The sequence below is a fragment of the Seriola lalandi genome, unplaced genomic scaffold, assembly GCF_002814215.2.
Source record: "Seriola lalandi dorsalis isolate HSWRI2012SDOR001 ecotype SW California unplaced genomic scaffold, Sedor1 jcf7180002054956, whole genome shotgun sequence".
Classification (NCBI taxonomy): domain Eukaryota; kingdom Metazoa; phylum Chordata; class Actinopteri; order Carangiformes; family Carangidae; genus Seriola; species Seriola lalandi.
This window is the reverse complement of record NW_019525507.1, coordinates 661,918-682,351: the sequence shown is the minus strand read 5'-3', so window position 1 is coordinate 682,351 and position 20,434 is coordinate 661,918. Positions and strand designations below refer to the sequence as shown.

The 20,434-nt window shown below is 41.3% G+C and overlaps 1 protein-coding gene across 1 annotated transcript in view; it reads right to left on the bottom strand.

Annotated features, from left to right (window-relative positions):
• drosha (drosha ribonuclease III) overlaps positions 1 to 17,148 on the bottom strand; it is an 82,026-nt gene extending 64,878 nt beyond the window's left edge. The window contains exons 1-14 of the mRNA XM_023395091.2: positions 17,109 to 17,148; positions 15,330 to 16,185; positions 15,181 to 15,249; positions 14,390 to 14,684; positions 12,875 to 13,016; positions 11,366 to 11,526; positions 9,623 to 9,703; positions 8,095 to 8,181; positions 7,859 to 7,945; positions 5,792 to 5,863; positions 5,364 to 5,445; positions 4,977 to 5,051; positions 3,665 to 3,834; positions 886 to 1,010 (exon numbers count right to left, since the gene is read on the bottom strand). Coding sequence (XP_023250859.1) covers positions 886 to 1,010; positions 3,665 to 3,834; positions 4,977 to 5,051; positions 5,364 to 5,445; positions 5,792 to 5,863; positions 7,859 to 7,945; positions 8,095 to 8,181; positions 9,623 to 9,703; positions 11,366 to 11,526; positions 12,875 to 13,016; positions 14,390 to 14,684; positions 15,181 to 15,249; positions 15,330 to 16,183 — 2,300 coding nt within the window. The 5' untranslated portion in view covers positions 16,184 to 16,185; positions 17,109 to 17,148. The remainder of the gene's footprint in view (positions 1 to 885; positions 1,011 to 3,664; positions 3,835 to 4,976; positions 5,052 to 5,363; positions 5,446 to 5,791; positions 5,864 to 7,858; positions 7,946 to 8,094; positions 8,182 to 9,622; positions 9,704 to 11,365; positions 11,527 to 12,874; positions 13,017 to 14,389; positions 14,685 to 15,180; positions 15,250 to 15,329; positions 16,186 to 17,108) is intronic.
• Between the last annotated feature and the right edge of the window lie 3,286 nt (positions 17,149 to 20,434).

The window sequence follows — 20,434 nt, the reverse complement described above, 5'->3', positions numbered from 1 at the left end:
GTGTCTGCATCAGCTAATGATGTCCCAGTCCATCCATAAATTTGTCGTTGTCTGCCACTTTGAGAAGTTTGACATGGCAGCAGGGTGCGCAGGGATGAAAGAGCTCAGCGGACAGACAGCTAAAATGTAGCAGCAGGGGAGAGGGGACATTAGTCAGAGGGAGGAAGCAAAGTAGTTCAGCCTAAATGGATCTCCTACTGATCACCCTCTTGCTTGCGTCTTCATCATCACCATCTTCCTACGGCACCTCCTCCCGACTGTTGTGATTGAGACCAAATATTTGACTTAAAAAGAAATCCACAGGTTTAAATTTAGAATAAAAGCACAGAAACCAAGTTGTGTGCTGACTTTTGATTGGTGCTTGGCGTGGTGTTGTCGCATCTCTCTGAACACCTCAGAGACCGCAGCTCAGATGATCTAATACACTGCTTTTGTTAATTATGCAGCAACAGAGTACAGTATTCCCTACTGCAGCCCTGTGGCGTGTGTGTGTGGCATTACTATTCACGAGACATAAACCGCAGGAGCTCCCATGGCGGAGGCACCCAGCGGAAACCTGGGACCCGTGACGACGCATGTGAAAATGTCATACCATTCGTTTTCTCATCCTTCTATTCCCCTTTCCATCTATCCGTCTATCTCCCCACCTCTTCGACATACGCCATTCTCGTCCTCCTCTAGGTGTGACACGGAGGATTGTGCCATCAATGTCCTGCGAGAGCAGTGGTGAATAAGGAGTAGAGGGAACGAGGGAGACGGTACACAGCAGGTGGAAGCTATATAGGGAGAGCTCTATACTCGGATGGCTGGTCGACATTTATGTGTGTGTGTGTGTGTGTGTGTGTGTGTTTGTGTGTGTGTGTGTGTGTGTGTGTGCGATCTTACTGAGGATCTCCGGCGTAGCTGAGCTGAGCCGGACGGATCCCGAAATGAACGATGATGGGGAAGGTGATGACATCGGGGTTGAACTGCTCCCTGTCCAGTTGGTCGATACGCACTGAGCTGGGTTTCTGGGGAAAAGGAAGTCAGTACAGCGAGTCATGTTACAGTATAAACACATTCATCTAGCTACAAGGCAGCTGTCATTCAATCATCTGCTACCAATATGTGAAATAAAAAATAATCCACGCCAGGAGGGTCGTCTGTCACAGCAATGTAATGAGATGAGGTCCAGATTCGGCTTGTAGCGAGTGCACAACAATGATAAAGTGATGTCAGGGATGGGCATGCTAACTTCTGACGCTCTTATCAGGGAGGAGATTGACATGCAACATGTCCTCAGCTGACTCCCAAATCACAGTTAGCCTGACAGGCATTTTGCGAGATCAGAGGAAGGGGCTGTAGCATAAGGCGCGATGAGCTGCGCGGCAGATGGCTCAAGGCTCGGGCTCACCTTGACATTAGCCGTGCTTGCTCGTCACAGCCTGCATACAAACTCTGATTTGAGAGCAAGAGGTCACCAGCCAACTTTGATTCTGCCTCTAAAGCGACATAATCAGGTTAGATTGGCTTGATGGAGGGCTTGATGATTGCACTGTTTACAATCCTGAAGCAACTACTCTGTAAATGCTCATTTATATATACTAGGCCATTTAACGCCTACTGATGCTTTACAGGTGCTTTAATGCGCTATAGCTAATTGAAGGTCAGTGACATTTGTGCCCTCTTTTGTGGACCATGCCACTGTGCGATATTATAACTTGAGCATGCAAGTATATTTTTTTGGGCTTTTATGCCTTTATTCAATAGCACACAATAGAGAGACAGGAAATGGGGGAGGCAGAGAGAGGGGGAATGACATGCAGTAAAGGGCCGTCCGATGCGGGACTCGAACTGGGGCCGACTGCAGCGAGGACTGTAACCTCTACACATGGGGCGCCTGCTTAGACTACTACGCCACATGACACCCCGAGCATGCCATGTTTGATTGGCATCGGGCACTTTAATTTGGAGTAGTATGTGACCTTGGGACACCAGGTGAGATTTCGACAAAATGAGAGCATGTATGGACTGAGCTGCGCCACCTAGCTCTGAGAGGACATTCCAGTGATTAATGAGCATGTTTCTTAAATCTATACCTCCAAGAACATATTTTCTTTCTTGGCCAAATTTGAGGGTTCTGATCACTGTCGGTCAGCTCAAAAATAATTATGCAATAAAAGAAAAGTGAATCTGAAGCTATTTTGTTAATCAATTAATCATTTAAGTTACTTACCAAGCAAAAATGACTGGTTCTCACTTCAACTTCAATTGTGAGACTTTTCTCTGCTGAACATCATTGGATTTTGGACTATTGGCCGGATAAAACAATGTTTTAAATGTCCCCTTTAGTTTTAGGAGATTGTGATTAGAGCTGCCCCCAAGTCAGGATTTTCAGGTTCGACTCAACTGACTCGACTAACAGATACAGTCCCCTGCACATGTCGTGTTAGTTCAGCTCAACCCCTCTACATGACTCTCATGTTATACCTAGAAACTCATGTTTTAATGTCTTTGTTCGTCATGTGGGATGTCAAAATATCAGGTTTCCACACAGGCAGAGAAAGTAAAAGTCGGCGTCTTGGTTATAGCTCAGTTTGGAAATCGTACTGCACCCAGAGTGTTTCTCCTGCTGGGCTTCTGACAACGCTGTCAGCTGGACACCGGAGCTGGGAGTATTGTAGCAGCCAACAGAAACGAGTTGCGCTGCCCTGCCCTGCCCTGCCTCACACTGTCCAGCACTGTGCTCCCCTCCGTTTTCAGTCAGTTTAAGATAAGACTTGGTTTGTAAAGTTTACATCATGCCACTCTGTTACTCCTGCTCCTTGTCCTGTGAGGACAGCCCTGCTGATGATGGGTATTTTTACGATATTTTTTTTTTTTTTACAGTTTGCTGTCTAAATGGGTTAACTGACAGATCGATTCATAAGGAAAATATTAACTATCAATTATTGGTAATACAGACAACCCTGGGAATGACAGTAATTTGACATAAAACCTAAAGCAACACTTTTTTTTAAGAAGACTTTATGACAATTCTCCTTGTTTCTAAATGTAATGAAATAGTAATAAAATAAGCACTTAACCAACAAGCAACAAACCACCAAACTCACTATAAGAAATCCTGAGAGTGACAGTGAAGATGACTAATGTTGACCCTTTCCACAGATAGTTCTATTTTCGCCAAACAGAGTAAGTCTCTATATATGACCTTTTTAATAGACTTTGTTTGACTGGCAGAGCAATCTTAAACTTGAGTCTACAGATGGAAGACTATTATACACCCACCTATCTGGAGAACCTGACAGCAACAATTCAGTCCTGCCAGGAGGGCCAGTTGACTCAATAACTCACCCACGACAAAGGTTACACAATCATATTCACTATTCATATGCAACCTTTTAGCTAGCAATGACATCTTCACCTTTACCCAAACACAATTACTCCACATTCTTTAAAATATGGGCCAGACAAGAAGGTTAACCAACTTCACTGTGACACAAAAGCTTCGGCCCTACTAGTGTTGATGACAGCAAACGCCCTTGGGGATAATAGGTGAGATTGCTCATGTCACAGGCTAACACGAACAGCCTTATTCCTGCAGTGTCGGGGTTGGGGGCGACAAATGCCCTTGAAACGGCGGACAAGGCCACCTCCTGTCGTAACAGAGAAGCTGAGGCCTCACCATGCCCGGGTTGGTGACGATCATGCCCTTGCACTCCTCCGCGTATTTCTGCCATTCCAGCTCCTCCCACTGCAGCATGTCTGCAATCTCCTCCTCGGGGACCAGGGGCTTGCTGCTGCGCAGCAGGTAGAGCAGCACCTGATGCATGGACAGCACCTCCTTCCCGCCATCTAAGACATAAATATTTATCAACATGAATACACAGTTAATTGAAAAAAATGCAAAAATCTCAGCCTTCATAGCTGCAGTTTGTGGAATTAAACAAGCTTTGACTTTTTCCTCGAGGGAAAACGTTTCTGAGCTGCCATACAATGCATTCTTTCATTGTTCAAAATCCTTGGCCCAAAATCAGCGTTCATGTTGGAGAAAGTCTTTGTGTTTATACAAGCATCTCACCCTGCCTCACCTCTGCCAACTCGCAGTTTTTGAGCCAATATTACATACTATGAAAATGTCCCCATGTATCACAATTGTATTGTTCAGGAAATGCACAGGTGAACACAGGCACTGATGAAAGGTCAGATGCCATACAATACGTGAAGGCACATAATGACGCACGCATGGAATAACATTCAAATCAGTATTACAGAATCAAGAGTGAGTAGACAGTCACATATGAATGCATATGCGGTGAAATAAAGCCAAGCACACACATGCAATCTACCAGGTCAAAGAGAGACAGTTTAATAGACACTCATGCAAAATTGATTGACCTGCATTTACGAGTGTTCAAATGGACAGGCACATAAAAATCCACTGACCTCTCAGTTCTGGAAATGCATTAAGACAAACACAAATGCACACACACTCTCTCCCTGCAACTTTCAAACACAACATCATCACGCTCTCACTGTAACTCCCCGTCTCCTCTCCCTTTCTCTTTACAGATCACATCAGAAACATCAGTTTGGATTGTTTTTCTTTTTTCTTTTGTAAAAGAGGCAGATAAGTGTTTGTAGCAAACTAAATTGGGAAAGCTAGGAGATAAATTGTTTTTTGATGGAAAGAAGGTAGGCGGCACAGTTGTCATAACAAACTCTGTGGCAATATCATAGTGCACCAGCACCATCATGTGTATCAAAGATGAATATCATGCAGCTACACAGCAGCTCAGGCTCTGTAAGTGAACCTCCAGAACCTGCCACATATATCAACATCAGCTGCAGAAATGTTGGGAGTAGACATTCCTGGAGACATGCATCCTTCTTCTAGCTTGTTTTAACGGGAGAACTGTGTTACCACTGACCACCAGAGGGAGACAAAGAGCAGAACAAAGCAGTTGAGGCTCGGTGCAGGTTGTTCAGAGTCTTACCAGGTAAGAATCGGACAAAACGGGGCATGAAATGAAACCGCTGGCATCCGGAGGCCTCGTTGTCAAACTCAGGACCTGAACGAAGGAGCACATTTTTTTTCACTTTTTTTGCTGTTTGTTTGGACAGGACAACATTTCACAATAAAAACATGCTTTTCACACAAGTTAAAGAATAGCAGTGTAAAGGTATGGCTGAAATGACAATCACAATCATGTTGCTTGACATTTCCCAATTTCTGAAATATTGCAATTTGCAACATGAGATCATTTCCACTCCTATACTTCACCATAAACTATCACTATCAACACATTTCATAGGTGCAACCCATGCATGAGCTTGAAAAAGGTCATTTCCGGTTAAACTGGCCATTCTTTTGAGATTCCTACCTGTCAGGTTCCAATCATAGAGCTCAAGCATGTCCTGGAACAAGTAGGAGGCAAACAGCTCCAGGCCTCGCACACAGTAGTTCTGGACACAGGAGAGAGACGGTGTTTGATAGCAGCATTTTGTGAGCATACAGTGCAAGCAGACTCAAGAAAAAGCAGGAGTGCATTAATGTAGATATGACTGATAAGCAAATCCAGTTCTCTAACTTTATCACATAAGCCACCTTATCGATGTAATCAACTTCAGCAGGTTAAAAAGATTCTCCTTTCCCTCTTCTAAAAGGATTAGCACCTTAGCTCACCCGGGCACCGAGGTGTGAGGGTTACGTGTGGCTCAGCTGTGCTCAGACTCAGCCGTTTGAGATAAAAACAAAAGGGGTGAGAAAGGGGAGAGAAAGAGCTGAGAGATAAAGTGGGTTTTTACTGACCTCCGGTGTCATCTCCTCTATGAAGTGAATGGTGTAATCTATGTTGAAGCGGATCACACGGCACAATGGAATCTGTGATGATGAAAGGAACAGAGTACGGGCAGAAGAAAGGAAGGGCCGACTCATTACCATGGCGTTAGGCAGAGGTTACAGCTTTTCAAGGAAACTCATTAAAATCTCATCTCTGCTGTGCAGCTTGCCCAAAATGGCGCTCACAACCACCTGCATGTAAAGAAAAAAGTATGGACGCTCAAGAAATCCCACTCTAACCCATTGACGTGTGTACAAACATGCACAGATATAGGTCAATTTAAAAACCAGGACATGTGCAAACACTCAAGTCACACAAATCATATGCCTCCACACACACAGGCAGTGCACCTGACTCTTGAAAATTAAGTAACTCAAATCTCTCTAAATAGATAAGCCTGCTCTTCTGTGTTTAATCTCCCTAGTTACACGGTCTTTGTTGCCAGAGCACAGGGGTCCATTTTAAGAGATTAACCTGGGAGTCACAGTCATTCTTGCCCAACCCGGCGGCTAACTAGCAGGGGGGCTAATATCACCACGCTCCGAGGTTCCTAATCCCCACACTGCCACGAAGCGTTTACCCCAGCTTTTAACAAGGGCTGCTTAAATTATCCAGTTCAAATCATGCCTAATCCTCAGGGCTCTTTTTAAGCTGGAAGGATATTGACCAAGTAGTTTATTATTCAAACATGCAGGAAAAACACACACACGCGTGGCCACTGATTTGGTTTGGTTGTCTCCTCTCAAATTCCCTTTTCCTTTAAACTTCCTCCTTCTGAAAAAAAAAAAAAAAAAAAAAAAAAGAATAGCTGAGCGCACAGCTCATATGTCTACAGAGAGAGAGGGTCCTTTTAAGTCACGACCTCTCTAATGTTTGACAACCACTGATGGGCCTTCGAACGTGAGGGAGAGGAATCTGCGACAAGGTCAGCACAGCAAGAGAGGAGCACTTTGTCCAAGCAACAAAGAAGCAGACCCGAAGCCTAAAGCCGATTTGAAGTTATTTTTGAGGAGAGCGGAGTTTAAGGAGGAGGGGATTTTTCACTCAAACTCTGACCTAAATTATATGTGTTGCCTTAACAGACGCGTAGAAAGAGGAATGGTATCACATGTGTCCAGTGCAGAGCTGACTGAGCAGCAGTTGGCCTGCATGCAGAGAGGGTTAATAAAACAGATCATGGACCTGGCTGCTTTACACAGCAGAGTTTCATGCAGGCAGGCTCACACATCAGAGAGGAGAGAGAATAGAGTTCACAGTAGACGTGGGAGGAATAGCAGGACTGGCCTGTACAACTGAAACTAATAAGAAATATTGTTAAAAATATTTTTAATAGTTTGATGATATCAAGTATTTCTCTCCTTTATTCTGGTTGTTTTGAATTAACAAGGGATCTGACACCCTGCTCACTTTACTCATGATGAATGAATCTTATGAAACCGGACAAACATCAGAGAAATCTGACAATCAAGTGAAATTCAATCAAAATGAAGGTCTGTCAACCATCACGCCCTAGCTAAATACATTGAACTGGATGGCTTTCTGGTTCCTTCTCAGGCCTGTGCAGCTATCAATGAGAATTAATGGTGTTACTGAATATTGTAAAACATGATCGCATCATTAGGACATGATTTTCCTGAAGGTTGATGAACAACAGTACAAATGCCTCCATGACTTAGCAAATTTTTGATTTGTCCTCATCATTTCTATTAGATTAACTTTAGCTGTTCAGGTCTTAAGTGAAATGATGTACGCTTGTTTTATGTATAACACACATTCTGTTGGAATATGAAACGGATCGTTGATGAAATGTGTTGGGGTTTTTTTTTTAAGCTTATGGAAAAGCTGTAAGCAACCTTGTAAACTTTTTGGATTCGTCTTGACACTCGCAAATAAAATACAAAATGTAAAAAAATACAGGCATGACTGAGAAAAACGAGTGCACAGTGGCACCCACTTACTGTCAAAAATCTGAAACTATCGTGGTGTAATATTCATGGCTGGTCGCCTACACTGCTAAGAACTCAAAGCAGGCTTACATTAGTGAGAGGTGTGTGGGAGAAGAGAGAGAAGCCTTCGAACAGGTACTCGTGGTCATCGTACTCGATCACAGTCGGCCTGTCAGTCTGAAACGGAAAACAGCTGGTCACACACTGGAACAACACACTGCAGCTGAATGAATGTCATAATATAAACAGTGAGTACTGCCATAAAACATACAACAACAATAACTTCTTTCATTTTAGGGTCTTGACCAAAAAAGACAAATTCATACCAGGAAGTTAGTTGGAGGAGAGACAGTGATCCTGTAGTGGAACAGTTTTCCTGCATTGTTGTTCATTGGACGGCACTGTTTCACAGACTGAGAGAGAGACACACAGCTTATACTCCTTAACAGTAAATTTAGCACATCATATACATACGTTGTTCTGACACCAAACTGGGGCCAATTATGACAACTCTCTTTCTGTCAAACTGTTGTATGGCTGCAACTAATGACTATTTTTATTTTCAATTAATCTGCCAAGTCCCTTCTCGATTAATAGATGATCGATAAAAAAACAGCAAAGTGAAAAACATCCTTTGCATTTTGTCTGACCAACATCCCAAAACCCAAAGATATGCAGTTTGCAATGATATAAAATGGATGAAGAAAGCAAACTTCCCAATTAAGAGGCTGGGACCAAGAAATATTTCATATTTCTGCCTGAGAAAGTCCCTAAAAGATTTATCATCAGAAAAGTTGCTGATTCATCTTCTGTTGATTGATTCGTCTTAGGATTTCTACCACTAATCAGTTTGTTGATTTGACTTTAAAAATACCACTTTTTTACCTTTGCAAATGAATGCATTTACGCTGAGGGATTTTGTCAAGTATTGAAGTTAATGAGGAGCAAAAAATATTTATTAAAATTATTGTGAAATTACTGTGAAGACAGAGATGTGACAAACACATCCCAGTGATGCCTGATGTACATCCTTTAATGAGTACAGCCATACTGCCCATTAAAAAACAATTAATTGACTAATAATTATCCGGTCAACCAAGAACGTAACGAGCAATTAGTCAACTACTCGACTAACAAGGGAGCAAGCCCCGTTCATTATCAAAGCCAAATAGATTTTTAAGACATGATTTGACCTTCAAGTAAAACATGCTCGTAAAAAGGGCTGATGGGTAGAAATCTACAGCACTACAGCATGGAGGCTGATGTTAATTTACCTCCATGGGAAATACTTTGCCATAGGTTACAAAACTCATTACGTAATCCATGACCTTCATTGGACACTACTAGCAAACAAAAGGAAAATTGACTTCATCTCCTCCTTAACCAGCCTCCTTTTCACCTTAAATGTAAACGGTTTAATGAATGCAAAACAGAAGTAATATAACTATTACAGAAAATACAAGGGTTATAAAACAGCTTTGAGATTTGTTATTCTTTGTTGTCTTTGTTGCTGATATGTGTTACACTGGGCAGCTGAAGATGCATCTATGTGGGAGTTTTTGTTCCAAAACACAGTCAGACAAGAAAATGAGTCACGAAAACAAGAAATCTCAGCAGGTGGCCAAAGAATCGATGAATCACTGGTATAGACCAACTCCCCTGCCAAATTCTTACAGATGTAATATCATAATTTGGCTCTTTGGGATGATAAACTCTTACTTACTGTCCCTCTAATACAATAGAAAATGGCCTCTGTATAGAGAATACATTTAGGCTGACTAGAATAATGTCCTTGCCCCTGTGTGGCACAACTTCAAGGTTATGAAAGGGTGATTTATTCACAGCGTGTCATACCTCCTCCCCCGGGTAGATGCTGTGGCGGATCCCTGTACGTCTGGCCTTGGCACTGCACTTGCACAAGGGACCATCATTCATCTGGACAGGAAGAAAATACGTAAATCAGACAACTGCTCCACTTGCCATGTATAACACAGGAGCCGCTGAACATTTTACATCGCTAAACTGCATACTCCTGACCTTTACTTCTTCACTGGAGTTTACAGTTCTAAGTTTGCCTTTATGATAGTCTCACAGCAATGTGAAGGCAAACTCTGACAAAAAGGTGTCAACTCTTCAATAACACAACACACCAACAAAAAATGATAAATTGTTGGACTATGACTACATTTTAAATTTTATTGACTGCATGAATGCATTTTCCAAGCGTTTCAACAGTTGGAAAATAAATTCATTTAAATGTAAAACATACTCTTTGGACATTTTCAAATTGCATAGTTAAATATCAGACCTCAGATCAGATCAGATCTCATCTGCTGAAAAAACAGTTAGTAAAATGATTTCAAAAGCTCCCAGAGACCAGAACTTCATGTTCACAATCCAGTACTGTGGGAAATGCATTTAATATTTGACAGTGTTATATCATGATGTGTATCTACATTATAGTCACACTGGTACCAATATCCCAAAGCATTGTCCTGCTATACTGAGACAGAGGTGCATCCTTCCATTACCTCCAGAACAGTCTTTTTTACCCACTTTGTGCCCCTTTTGAACCTGAATGAGGTCAAAGCTTAGATTCTTTCATCTCAGTTTTCTATTAAATTTATTTATGTTAATTAATTATGTCATTAATTCCTAATTATTTTGCCAGTGTACCAGACAAAACATTAACAATCTTGATGAAGACTTAAAAAATGTGGGCATCTTATAGTTAAAACCAAACTTCTCAGTGCACTCTGCTGGACAAGTTGTGCAACAGAGACACAGTTGTTGCAGAATCCTCATTTAGCAGGCATGGAGGACACACAGGTCTATAAGTTGCCAATATGTTTTAACTGTTTATTTCTTTTAAACTGATTTATAAAACAGGATCGTATCCAACGGCAGAATTACTTTTCCTTTAGTAAGTTAGGGTTAACAGAGTTTCAGCAGCTAACGCTCATTAACTAATACTCATTTGCAAAAAATGACTCATATATGCAAATGCATGTTCTGTTTTTGCACTACGCACTCAATAAACGGCAGCCTGCTCCAGTGACGGTTGGATGAAAGTGCTGCTTTTGCTGTTGCCTTAGGAAAAAAATGTTATCAGCACAATTTCTGATAAAGCCGTAAAATTAAAACTGTGTTTAAAATTCAAGGGTTGCAGGTTTAATTTAAATTAATTGGATTATATTATTTACTTGTTTTATTCATCTGTTAAAGTGTATTGGACTTAGTTTGAGCACCGTGCACTGTTAATATATCCTGGCACAAAATGAGACACATAGGCTGTTGGTATGCCTGCTTTTCCTCATGTATGGGGCAAAATCAGATGTTATAAGATCATATTATTAGGACTTACATCTGCTTGGCACGTACACTGTTCTTCTACAGTAGATTCGGCCCACTGGACACCATTTCCCTACCTCTGCCTTATATTATGATACCAATGTTGTGGAGTTGCTTGTTGCTTGAATCTGTTCTCTTCATTTTTATACTTTGTCAGACCCGAATTAGAGAAGACAGATGTAGGAGTTGGAAGATTTGGTTTTGTGGCATAATGAATTTTACAAAAATCCCTTTGTTAAGACCAACCTGTCCTGGGTCGTTATACCACAGCTCCTCATGCAGGCGGTCGGGGTGAGCCTTCTTTCTCTTGATCTCGGCAATGACATCGAAAACCTCAGAGTCAGAGCTGCTGGAGCAGGTGCTTCCTTCACCATCTGACTCACAGTCTGACTCACTGCTGCTGTCGTCTGGAACCAAAGAGCAAAAAGGTCTTTAATCATTAGAACATTATAGGGCTGACAACTGAAACATAATTTGCTGAGCCGGAGCTGGTCGAGTGGTTAAGCTCCCCTTGCTCAGCTGTGCCCTCACAAAGTATTATACAACATAAAGTCTCAGTAAAGCAATCTGTCACAGTGTTTTCACATTGTGCGCACTCCGTCTTTGCCAGCTCTTGTGGAGGAATAATTATCCACACAATGTTGATGATACAGCAAAATTTCCCATCTAAATGTTTCTTTGGGAAAACAAATGAAGTTTAGCATGACTTACCAATCACTACTATGGATTCATTGTTTCTAGTTCATTACAATGTCCACTTTTCTCGCCATCTGCAGACTTGATTCTCTGAGATCAAAAGAGCAGCACAGTTGCCAATTTTGAAATCTCTCATTTTCTCTTTTTCCCTCTCGCACTTGTCACTCTCCCTTACCGGAGAGAAACCTCACACCAAAATGAGGATTATAATTACCATTCAGCTGAATAGTTTGTGGCTTTTAGCTGAGCAAAGTCTTCAATTCTTATCAGCATTTTAACTTGAGTACTTGACTGTGAAGTCGGTGCCCAGAGCAACATATTTAGCAAATTAGATCTCCCTGGGCGAGATTGATACTGTTGCGGTGCTGAAAGAGACAATCCAGCTCACAGCCCTGCAGATAAGATCATAAACACTGAACTTAATCTCCGTCTCAGCCAAATGCACTGCTGAGAAGACAGCAAGTTTCTGTGTGCATCCATAACAAAAGGTTGTCGAGAGATGTATTAACTGTTCATTGTTATTTAGCTGCAGCACTGGCACCCAGAACAACTTATGAAAGTAACAAGAAAGCAAGTATGAGCTGGTGCAAGTTTCAATTCACTGGCTGCTGAAGATAAAAAAAAAAAAAAGTGATCTGTAGGACTGCAAGATTAAAGGAACAATGATACCTCAAATTACTTTATATTGCACTCAAGGCTTTTATCTGCATTGATTGTTCTTATTAATTCAACAAAACTATGCAGTTGTACTTTTGACATATTTATTAGTTACACCATGCTAAATCTAATGCAGTGTAATACAACAGTCCTCCAGTAAATCCTCCTTCATGAAGGTTATAATACAATTTTTATTGAAACTATAATAAAGAGGTATTCATTTAACTGAGGACGCAGTTTGTGATGTTATTGGACTATACTGACTTGAATGAGGTGGACAAAATAATAGAAAGATCAGACAATATAACACAATATAGTTGATCCACACCACAAAAGGCATTAGTTTTGTCTAGGTTTTCCTTATAAACTGACATCTGAGTGTCATGTCACAGCAATACCCACCTGGATCCTCATCCAGTTTAGTCTTGGGTGGGTCCCATTTCGGTCGAGCATCCTTGGCTCGCTCCTGTCTCCTCCCCAACTCTTCCTCGAAGCGCTCATACAGGTCCCGCAGTTTACTGGTCCCCACGACTGTAGAGTCTCCCTGGAAAAACAATCCAAATAAAATACACGAAAATCTGTGATAGTTTTTTTTTTTTTTTTTTCAATTTTTAAATGTTAAACAGAACAGTTGTAGATAGAGGAAGGCCTGATTGATACTGATCCTGATTGTAGTCCAGATGGCATGTCAATGTCTTAGGTCTATGGGATATTTTATTCCTTTATTGGATAGAGGACAATAGATAAGAAACAAGGAGAGATCCGAGATGTTGACATGCAACAAAGAAACCGGGGAAACTGAGATTACACCATCATTGTCTTAAACCCATTGGCCACAGGGATGCCCAACAACTTTTTGAATTTTAAGTACAAATTGCAGTCGAGTTTTGTTAAAACGCTTACGCCGACAGTTGCTTTTTAAGTCAATCACTTAGTGAAAATGATAATGGCAGAGTGCGACCTCTGCTGTTGCATTGATGTCTAAAATACACTCATGAAATAAGACAGAAAGAAAGACAAAGAAAAAACAAAATACCAAACTTCACTACGAGAGAAAATGATCTGTTAACAGCTAGAAAAGAATAGAAGATTTCGGCATTGTGCTTTCAGTCCTCACAAAGAGTACACCACTGTGTCATGCCCTCTCAGTGCCATAGACCATCTGTACCATTTAACATCCTTTTGGGGCAGCGACAGTAACTAACTCCCAAAGGTAGCATCCTCGCTGTCACAGCAGAAAAGAGAGAGACATAACAGTAGTAAATCTGTTCATAGACAGGCAAAGAAATAAAGTTAGGCTCCATCTCGACATTTACCTTCACTTTAGTTTTATTGAAGGACAGGTCAGGTCTCTGCCAGAATATGTAATTTGTGGGAAGAAAGTAGCTGAGGACAGCAGGAAGCAAGCATTCAGAGACTCCTGGTAAAGGTCAGAGTTTTATAGAAGAAAAAGGAGTCGGCACTATCCAAAAGCACCAAAGACATCAGAAAAGCATTTGAGAGGGCAAGCGGTGATTTGCAAAGGGCGACTGAGGCGTGTCTTTTGAGTGTTCGCTATTAACTGAGAGCCTGAAAACGTATACTCTTAGAGAAAAAGTAATCCAGCTCTTCAACAACACCATCGAAGACAGAATTGATAAAATTGTGGGCACAAAATTGGGAAAGCTTCCTTTGGTAGTTGGATGGATACAACAATATCAAGCAAATCTGTTCTCAGTGTTAATGGGTAACGTGTTAAATTCAATCAACCAAAACAAGCCATTCTCTTTTGTGACTACCTATATCAAACTGCAGGCAAAGATATTTTTATGGCTATCGAGAAAAAAAAGGTACCAAATGTATAATAACAATTATACATTACAACAAACAATTAGCAACTGAACATAGGTATAATTAAAAGCAAAGTGCCAACAGTACCACTTGGTCCATGGGGTCATTGGAGTAGTAGTTCTCAGCGTGGGTGCAACGGATCCAGGCGGGTTTCAGCAGCTCTTCCTCCTCTTTCTCATCATCCCCCTTCTCTTTTTCCTTCTCTCGGTCTCTGTCCCGTTCCCGCTCTCGCTCACGGTCTCTGTCACTGAAGGTCTCTTCGGAGTCTCTGGTCCTGATGGAGGAGTAGCTGCGCTCTCTGCTCGGGGCCGAGGAGCTCTCTGACCTCCTGTCCCTCTCCTCTTCCCAGCGACCACGTTTCCTGTCTCTGCTTGTGGACCGACTGCAAATGACAAAAAAAAAAAAAAAAAAAAAAAAAAAAAAAAAAAAAAGATCACAATGGGCAGAGACGAAAGGTAAAATCTGCACCACATATACAACCACTTGATATTTTGTGACCAAAGGACGGAGTTAAGGTCACATGTTAGCTCCATTTCAAATTTTACATTCAAAGGACCAGTGTTGTAGGATTATTACTTGTGTATAATCACCTGAAACTAAAAACTGTTGCGTTTTCTTTAGCTTAGAATGACCCCTTCAAATATAGATATACATAGGGTCTGTAAGTTAAAATACACGCACACACATATATGCATATACACACGCATATAAATTACACAAACAAAAAACTGCAGGAATTTAGGAGATGTATGAATGTGTGCAAGCTGAACCACAGCTACAGTGACAAAAACAATAATTTGTGAATGTTTCTAGAGGTTGAATGGGGATTAGTATTTCACAGCAGCTTTAATAAGACAAATAAGGGATTACACTTGTACCTCCGAGGCCTCTTTCTGTGCCTGTCAGGTGACTGGGATCTTCGACTCTCTCTGTGACGATGCCTCTCTCTGGGAGCAAACACACAGAGTAATATGAAAAACATCATTTCAAAGATGAATCTCATTCAGGTAGGGTGCTGTCTGTCTACCTGCTGCGATCCCTGCTCCTGTGTCTCGGGGGAGTCCGGCCTCTGTCATACTCAGACCTGTACCTTCCACCCTCTGGCCTGACACGCCTGTCTGGACTCCTCCCGCGATCTTTCCTCTCTCCAGGAAATTCCATTTTGTGCCTATCACCCTGGCTACTGTAGCCATAGCCCTTCTGCCTGTGGTCATCATGGCGATACCCTCTTTCTGGAGACCTCCTGTTGTCCATGGGTTTTTCGTATTTATACTGCCCCCCATGCCTGAAGCTGTGGTCTGGTTTATATGAGCTGGGGCTCTGAGTGTAGCCAGGGCTGAACGTGGGAGGAGGGAAAGGGGGGTGGGGAGGATGGGGGTAGTTCATGGAGTATGGAGGGTGGTAGCTCATAGACTGAGAAGCCATGGGGTGAGGCATGGGCGGGTGCGGTAATGGTGGTGGGGGCACAGGTGGCATCATGTAAGGGTGGTAGGCATTCTGAGCAGACACCTGGGACCCTTGTGTCGGACCCCCTGAGGAGCTGGGCAAGGGAGGAGGTGGAAAGTTAGGTGGGGGTTCTAGGAAGCCCTGCCGAACTGGGGGCTTGGGAAAAGGTGGGCGCACTGGACACTGGTTAAGAGAACTGGGAGTCTGGGATGGTGCTGGAGGAGGATACTGCATGAAGTCAGAGTGAGGAGGCATGTAGTTGTTGTTTCCATGGTAGCCTGAACTGGGAGGAGTCTGGGGATCATAGTGGTACGGGGGCACCGGAGGCTGGGGAGGGGGAGGCCTCAGGTTGGTGGGTCGATAGCTTTGAGGGGAGCCATGCTGCCCTGAGGGCATTCCTCCCCTGGTACCCCCACGATCCTGATGGAAAGACATGACTGTGGACATGACAGAAAAATCAAGTTAAAACTGATACTCACTTCATACCCCTCATGAAACACAACTGGGACTGAACTTGCTAACGGAATCACCTGCAAGAAACACCCATCCCCCTGAGGGCAGCCTTACATGCTCATATTTTAAAAAATATGAAAAAAATTAATACTTGCAATTGTTGTAGTTACTGTGTGTGATGAATATATTATGGAAGGAACTCATCTAGCTTGTAGTTAAGTAATGGTTCTCATGACTTTCCTGAGAAAGAGATATTGATCTTCTTTTAAATTGTCCCCTGGGGACAAATAAAGTTTATTGAATTGAATCTGTTTAGATATTATTACAATATAATGGTGACCATCTTTAGCCCCCTAGCTAGTTTTCGTCTACATTCTCTTCGTATTGTTAAAAATTAAAAAACAAAAGCACAGTTATCTAATATTACAGTGCCATGTTCATAGAGTCATGCCCTACGTAGTGATCAAGTTCATCGTTTACGTTTACCATAAGCAACAGCTGAACATCGTTAAAGTAATTGCTTGCTCTGCGTCATTAGCTAACTAGCTAAAGCAGACGGCATTTACCAAAAACGCATTAAGAAACTGAGAGCAGCTGAATAAATGCTGCTTTTGTAAGAGAAAGTAGTCACTCTCGGCCAATATTTTTTTTTTTTTTTTTTGAACTGACATCTGCAGATAGGTTAAAGCTTCACTCGCGGCTACCTGGTAACATGTTAGCAAGCTAGCTAGCTATCACATCATGTCAGCATGCGAGGGAAAGAAATTATGGAAAAAAATAGGAAGTGCTAACAACAGACGCGTATAATTCCGTCTTCACTACTGATTCAAAATACTACATTTTTAACAGTTTAAATCGTCTTAAACCTGGTTATTTATATGAAGCTATATGCATCACAATGAGTTACCTGGTGGGTATCACGCTTTCCGAGTGTCCGTGTTTCTGGTCGGAACGGTTAGGTAGAGCAACGCGGATTGACCAATCACATTCAGCGATTTGGTCATTGGCCAATAAAAGAGCGATACGGTTTTGAATTGTTTCTCGCCGGGTCGGTCCTCACTGTAGCACATAACAAACTACTTTTCACCTATGATAAGTGAAACATCATTTCATTTCATACATCACAAAATATAGTTCCTGCATGGTGTGCATCTGCTTTATTTTTATAATTCTCTTTGTTGATAATAGACAGCGGTGTGTGATTTCATTCGATCAGCAAAAACTTTATTTATCCTTGCACATTAACAGTTCCAGCGCGTAATGTACTTAACATTACTGTCCTTGATTTAACATCTTTACTCGCTCTGAAAGACCTGCACACATTCAGACCGTTTAATACACTTACGTAACATTCACTCATTTTACACATTCAGAGGGGACAGATTAATGAGAAGAATACATCGTATATCATTAAAATACAGTAAAGAAACACATTTGTCATCCAGATTGGTGCATCTTTCAACTGAACACTGAATATTGCTGTTGACCTAGGAATAAACATTTGTGCAATAGACACTGCATAGCACAGATAAACTTGACAATAGAAACTTTCCATTCTTGAAAACAAACTTCTCTTCTTTTGTCTTACAGCTTACTTTTGTAGGATAAAACTAATTAATTATTTTTAAAAAAGAAAAAGAAAATAAAGGCCTAAAAACTTAAACCGTTACTGTGTACTTTTGCTATATATCCACTAGAGGGTAGCAGAGGTTTTTATTTTTCTATTTTATTTTTTTTGAAAATGCATTACAATAAATTGGTGCAACATTGCCATGGAAACACAACACAGATTCATTTCCAGAATGATTGAGGCAGCAGCATGACCACACATCTAACATAGTACATTTATTTCTTAAGGCTAAACTTTGTTATTGTATTGTTAACGAACCTAGGGAACAGTTTGGCCTCACTCCATGCAACTTCCGGCATTATTCTGAATCGGGAATCTATTAGACCTCTGCTCCGCATTGATCTGAACCTGTCTCGGGAGATGTCTGTATGAATATGTGGGTAACAGCCGTCTTGTTAACCTCAGTGTGTGGTAGCATTGCTGCACTCTCTGCTGTGATGTTATGCACCACATAGTGTCACTGATTGAATCACTGTGGAACAGTAAGGTCAAAGTGCACAAGCCCACGTAGTTTGCTCTAAGGAAACACCTACGTTCTGTTTTGACCAACTAATCACCTAACTTGGGAGATCATTCGTCATCACATTTAACATGTCCACTTGTTAGAGAGCAAGTTACACAATGAGGCCAAAAGTATGTGGATGCCACTACCTGCAACTTTTCACTATTGTCCTGTTTTTCCTCCAGTGAAGGACAATCTTAGTGCTGCAGCATACAGTTATACTTTAGAAAATACTGTGCTCGCAACACTGTGCCAGCAGTTAAGGGGAAACCATCTACTGTTTCAAGCTTTTCACTCTGCTCTGCTTGGCCTGTAAAATAAGAGAAAAACAGAATTTCTTAAATCCAAAGAACTTTAAATTACTTGTTTAGTTTGACCAACAGTCCAAAGTGTAAATATATACAGTTTATCATCACATATGACAAGCAATTAGTTTCAACAGTCAATCTCCCAACATCAGTGCTGGACCTCACTAATGCTCATGTGGCTTAATGGCAGCAAATCACTGCAGCCAGGTTTCAAAATCTGCTGGGAATCCTGAAACCAGAGGAGCGAGGGTTACTATAGCACCATATATTAATGATTTTGGAATGACATGTTCCACAGTATGTATGTGCAGGTATTCACATACTTTGTTGTGAGTGTCTAAATACTTTTGGCCATGTAGAAGCCTTATCTGACAAACACATTAGAGCACTATCTGATTCATACACGTACCCCATGTTAAAATACTCCTCCTATTATTAATCATTAAAACACAGAGATGGTTAAAAAGCAAGATAAATAAAATAAACACAAGTGCTACCACCAAAAGTCATAGAGCCCCTTAAACATAAAAGGCTCTATTTTTTGTACATGTGCTATTGTACCATAGAAATAACATTAAAAACTACAGATTCTCCCTTTAACCAGTGAGCGGCCCCGTGTGAACTGAGTTGATCAATCTGTATTCTATTCAGTCTTTGGAGCAATAAACACTTCATTTGTCTTTGACCCTCCAGCGGTGTGTGTTTTCCATTCAGTCATCACTAAACACAAAACAGAAACATTTACAGGTGCAAATGCCACACCTGTCATTCACGTACACGTCAGTGGTGAGAAGAGCAGAATTTATTAAAAAACTCGTCAGGTTTCTGTCAGTTCTGCGCTGACACGTCTGATGGTCAGAAGATTCACCTCAGGTTGCCACAAAGCAGCATTAGTATTCTCTGCCTCTGTTCTGGGTGTGCCCTCTCTCCCTCGAAAGAAAAAAAAGAGAAAAGCAATACCAAGCTTCCCCTGCATTTGATGTGCTGTCAAAGATTAATTCGAAAGAAATGCCAGAAAAGTGACGTCATGGAAACAGGTATGAGCTAATTGGATGTCACTTTCTAAACCTTCTTCAGTATTGTGAACTCTCCCACCTAAGCAGATAATCCATACAATAAACAGAGAGTGTTGATCTTGCAAGACATTGAAACAACACACCTGCATGCAGAGTGAGGCAACAAGCTAGAGCAGAAGGTGGACTGCATTTCCCTCTCAAGCCGGCGAACATGTTGCACCTACTGAATATGGAATCTCACATTACTTTCGTTCATTATGATTTAGCTGGAAAGGCCAGAGATAAAATTGTGGGTTTTTTTTTTTGTTCTTTGAATGAGTCAAGGTGAAAGTGGAGTAGAACTCACCTGTGGGAAAGCTGAGCCAGTGATTATTCACATTTGCCCAAACGGATGGATGAGCTCTGAGGTCATATTTCACAGTGAAATCAGGAGGATTTAATTGATACTGTTAAATGTTAAGATCTGATTAAACACAACTCATTTACATTCATCTGTTGACAGTAACTGAGAAAAATAACCTCCCATGAAAGAGTTATAAGTAGGTTCTTAATTAACCTTTAGCGTTTAGAAATTGAATTCATAATTAGTGCAATTATACATTCATTAATCTATCAAAGTTTTCTATTTGCAGAAGTCCATGGAAGCATGGATCTTCTCCATAAAGCATCATTCAAATGCATGATACAAATATTAGAGGTTCTGTATATCTGCTTATCAACATTTAAGCTCTGTTAAACTGTATGGAAACTTCAAAAAGGTCAGTATGAATGCAGAGC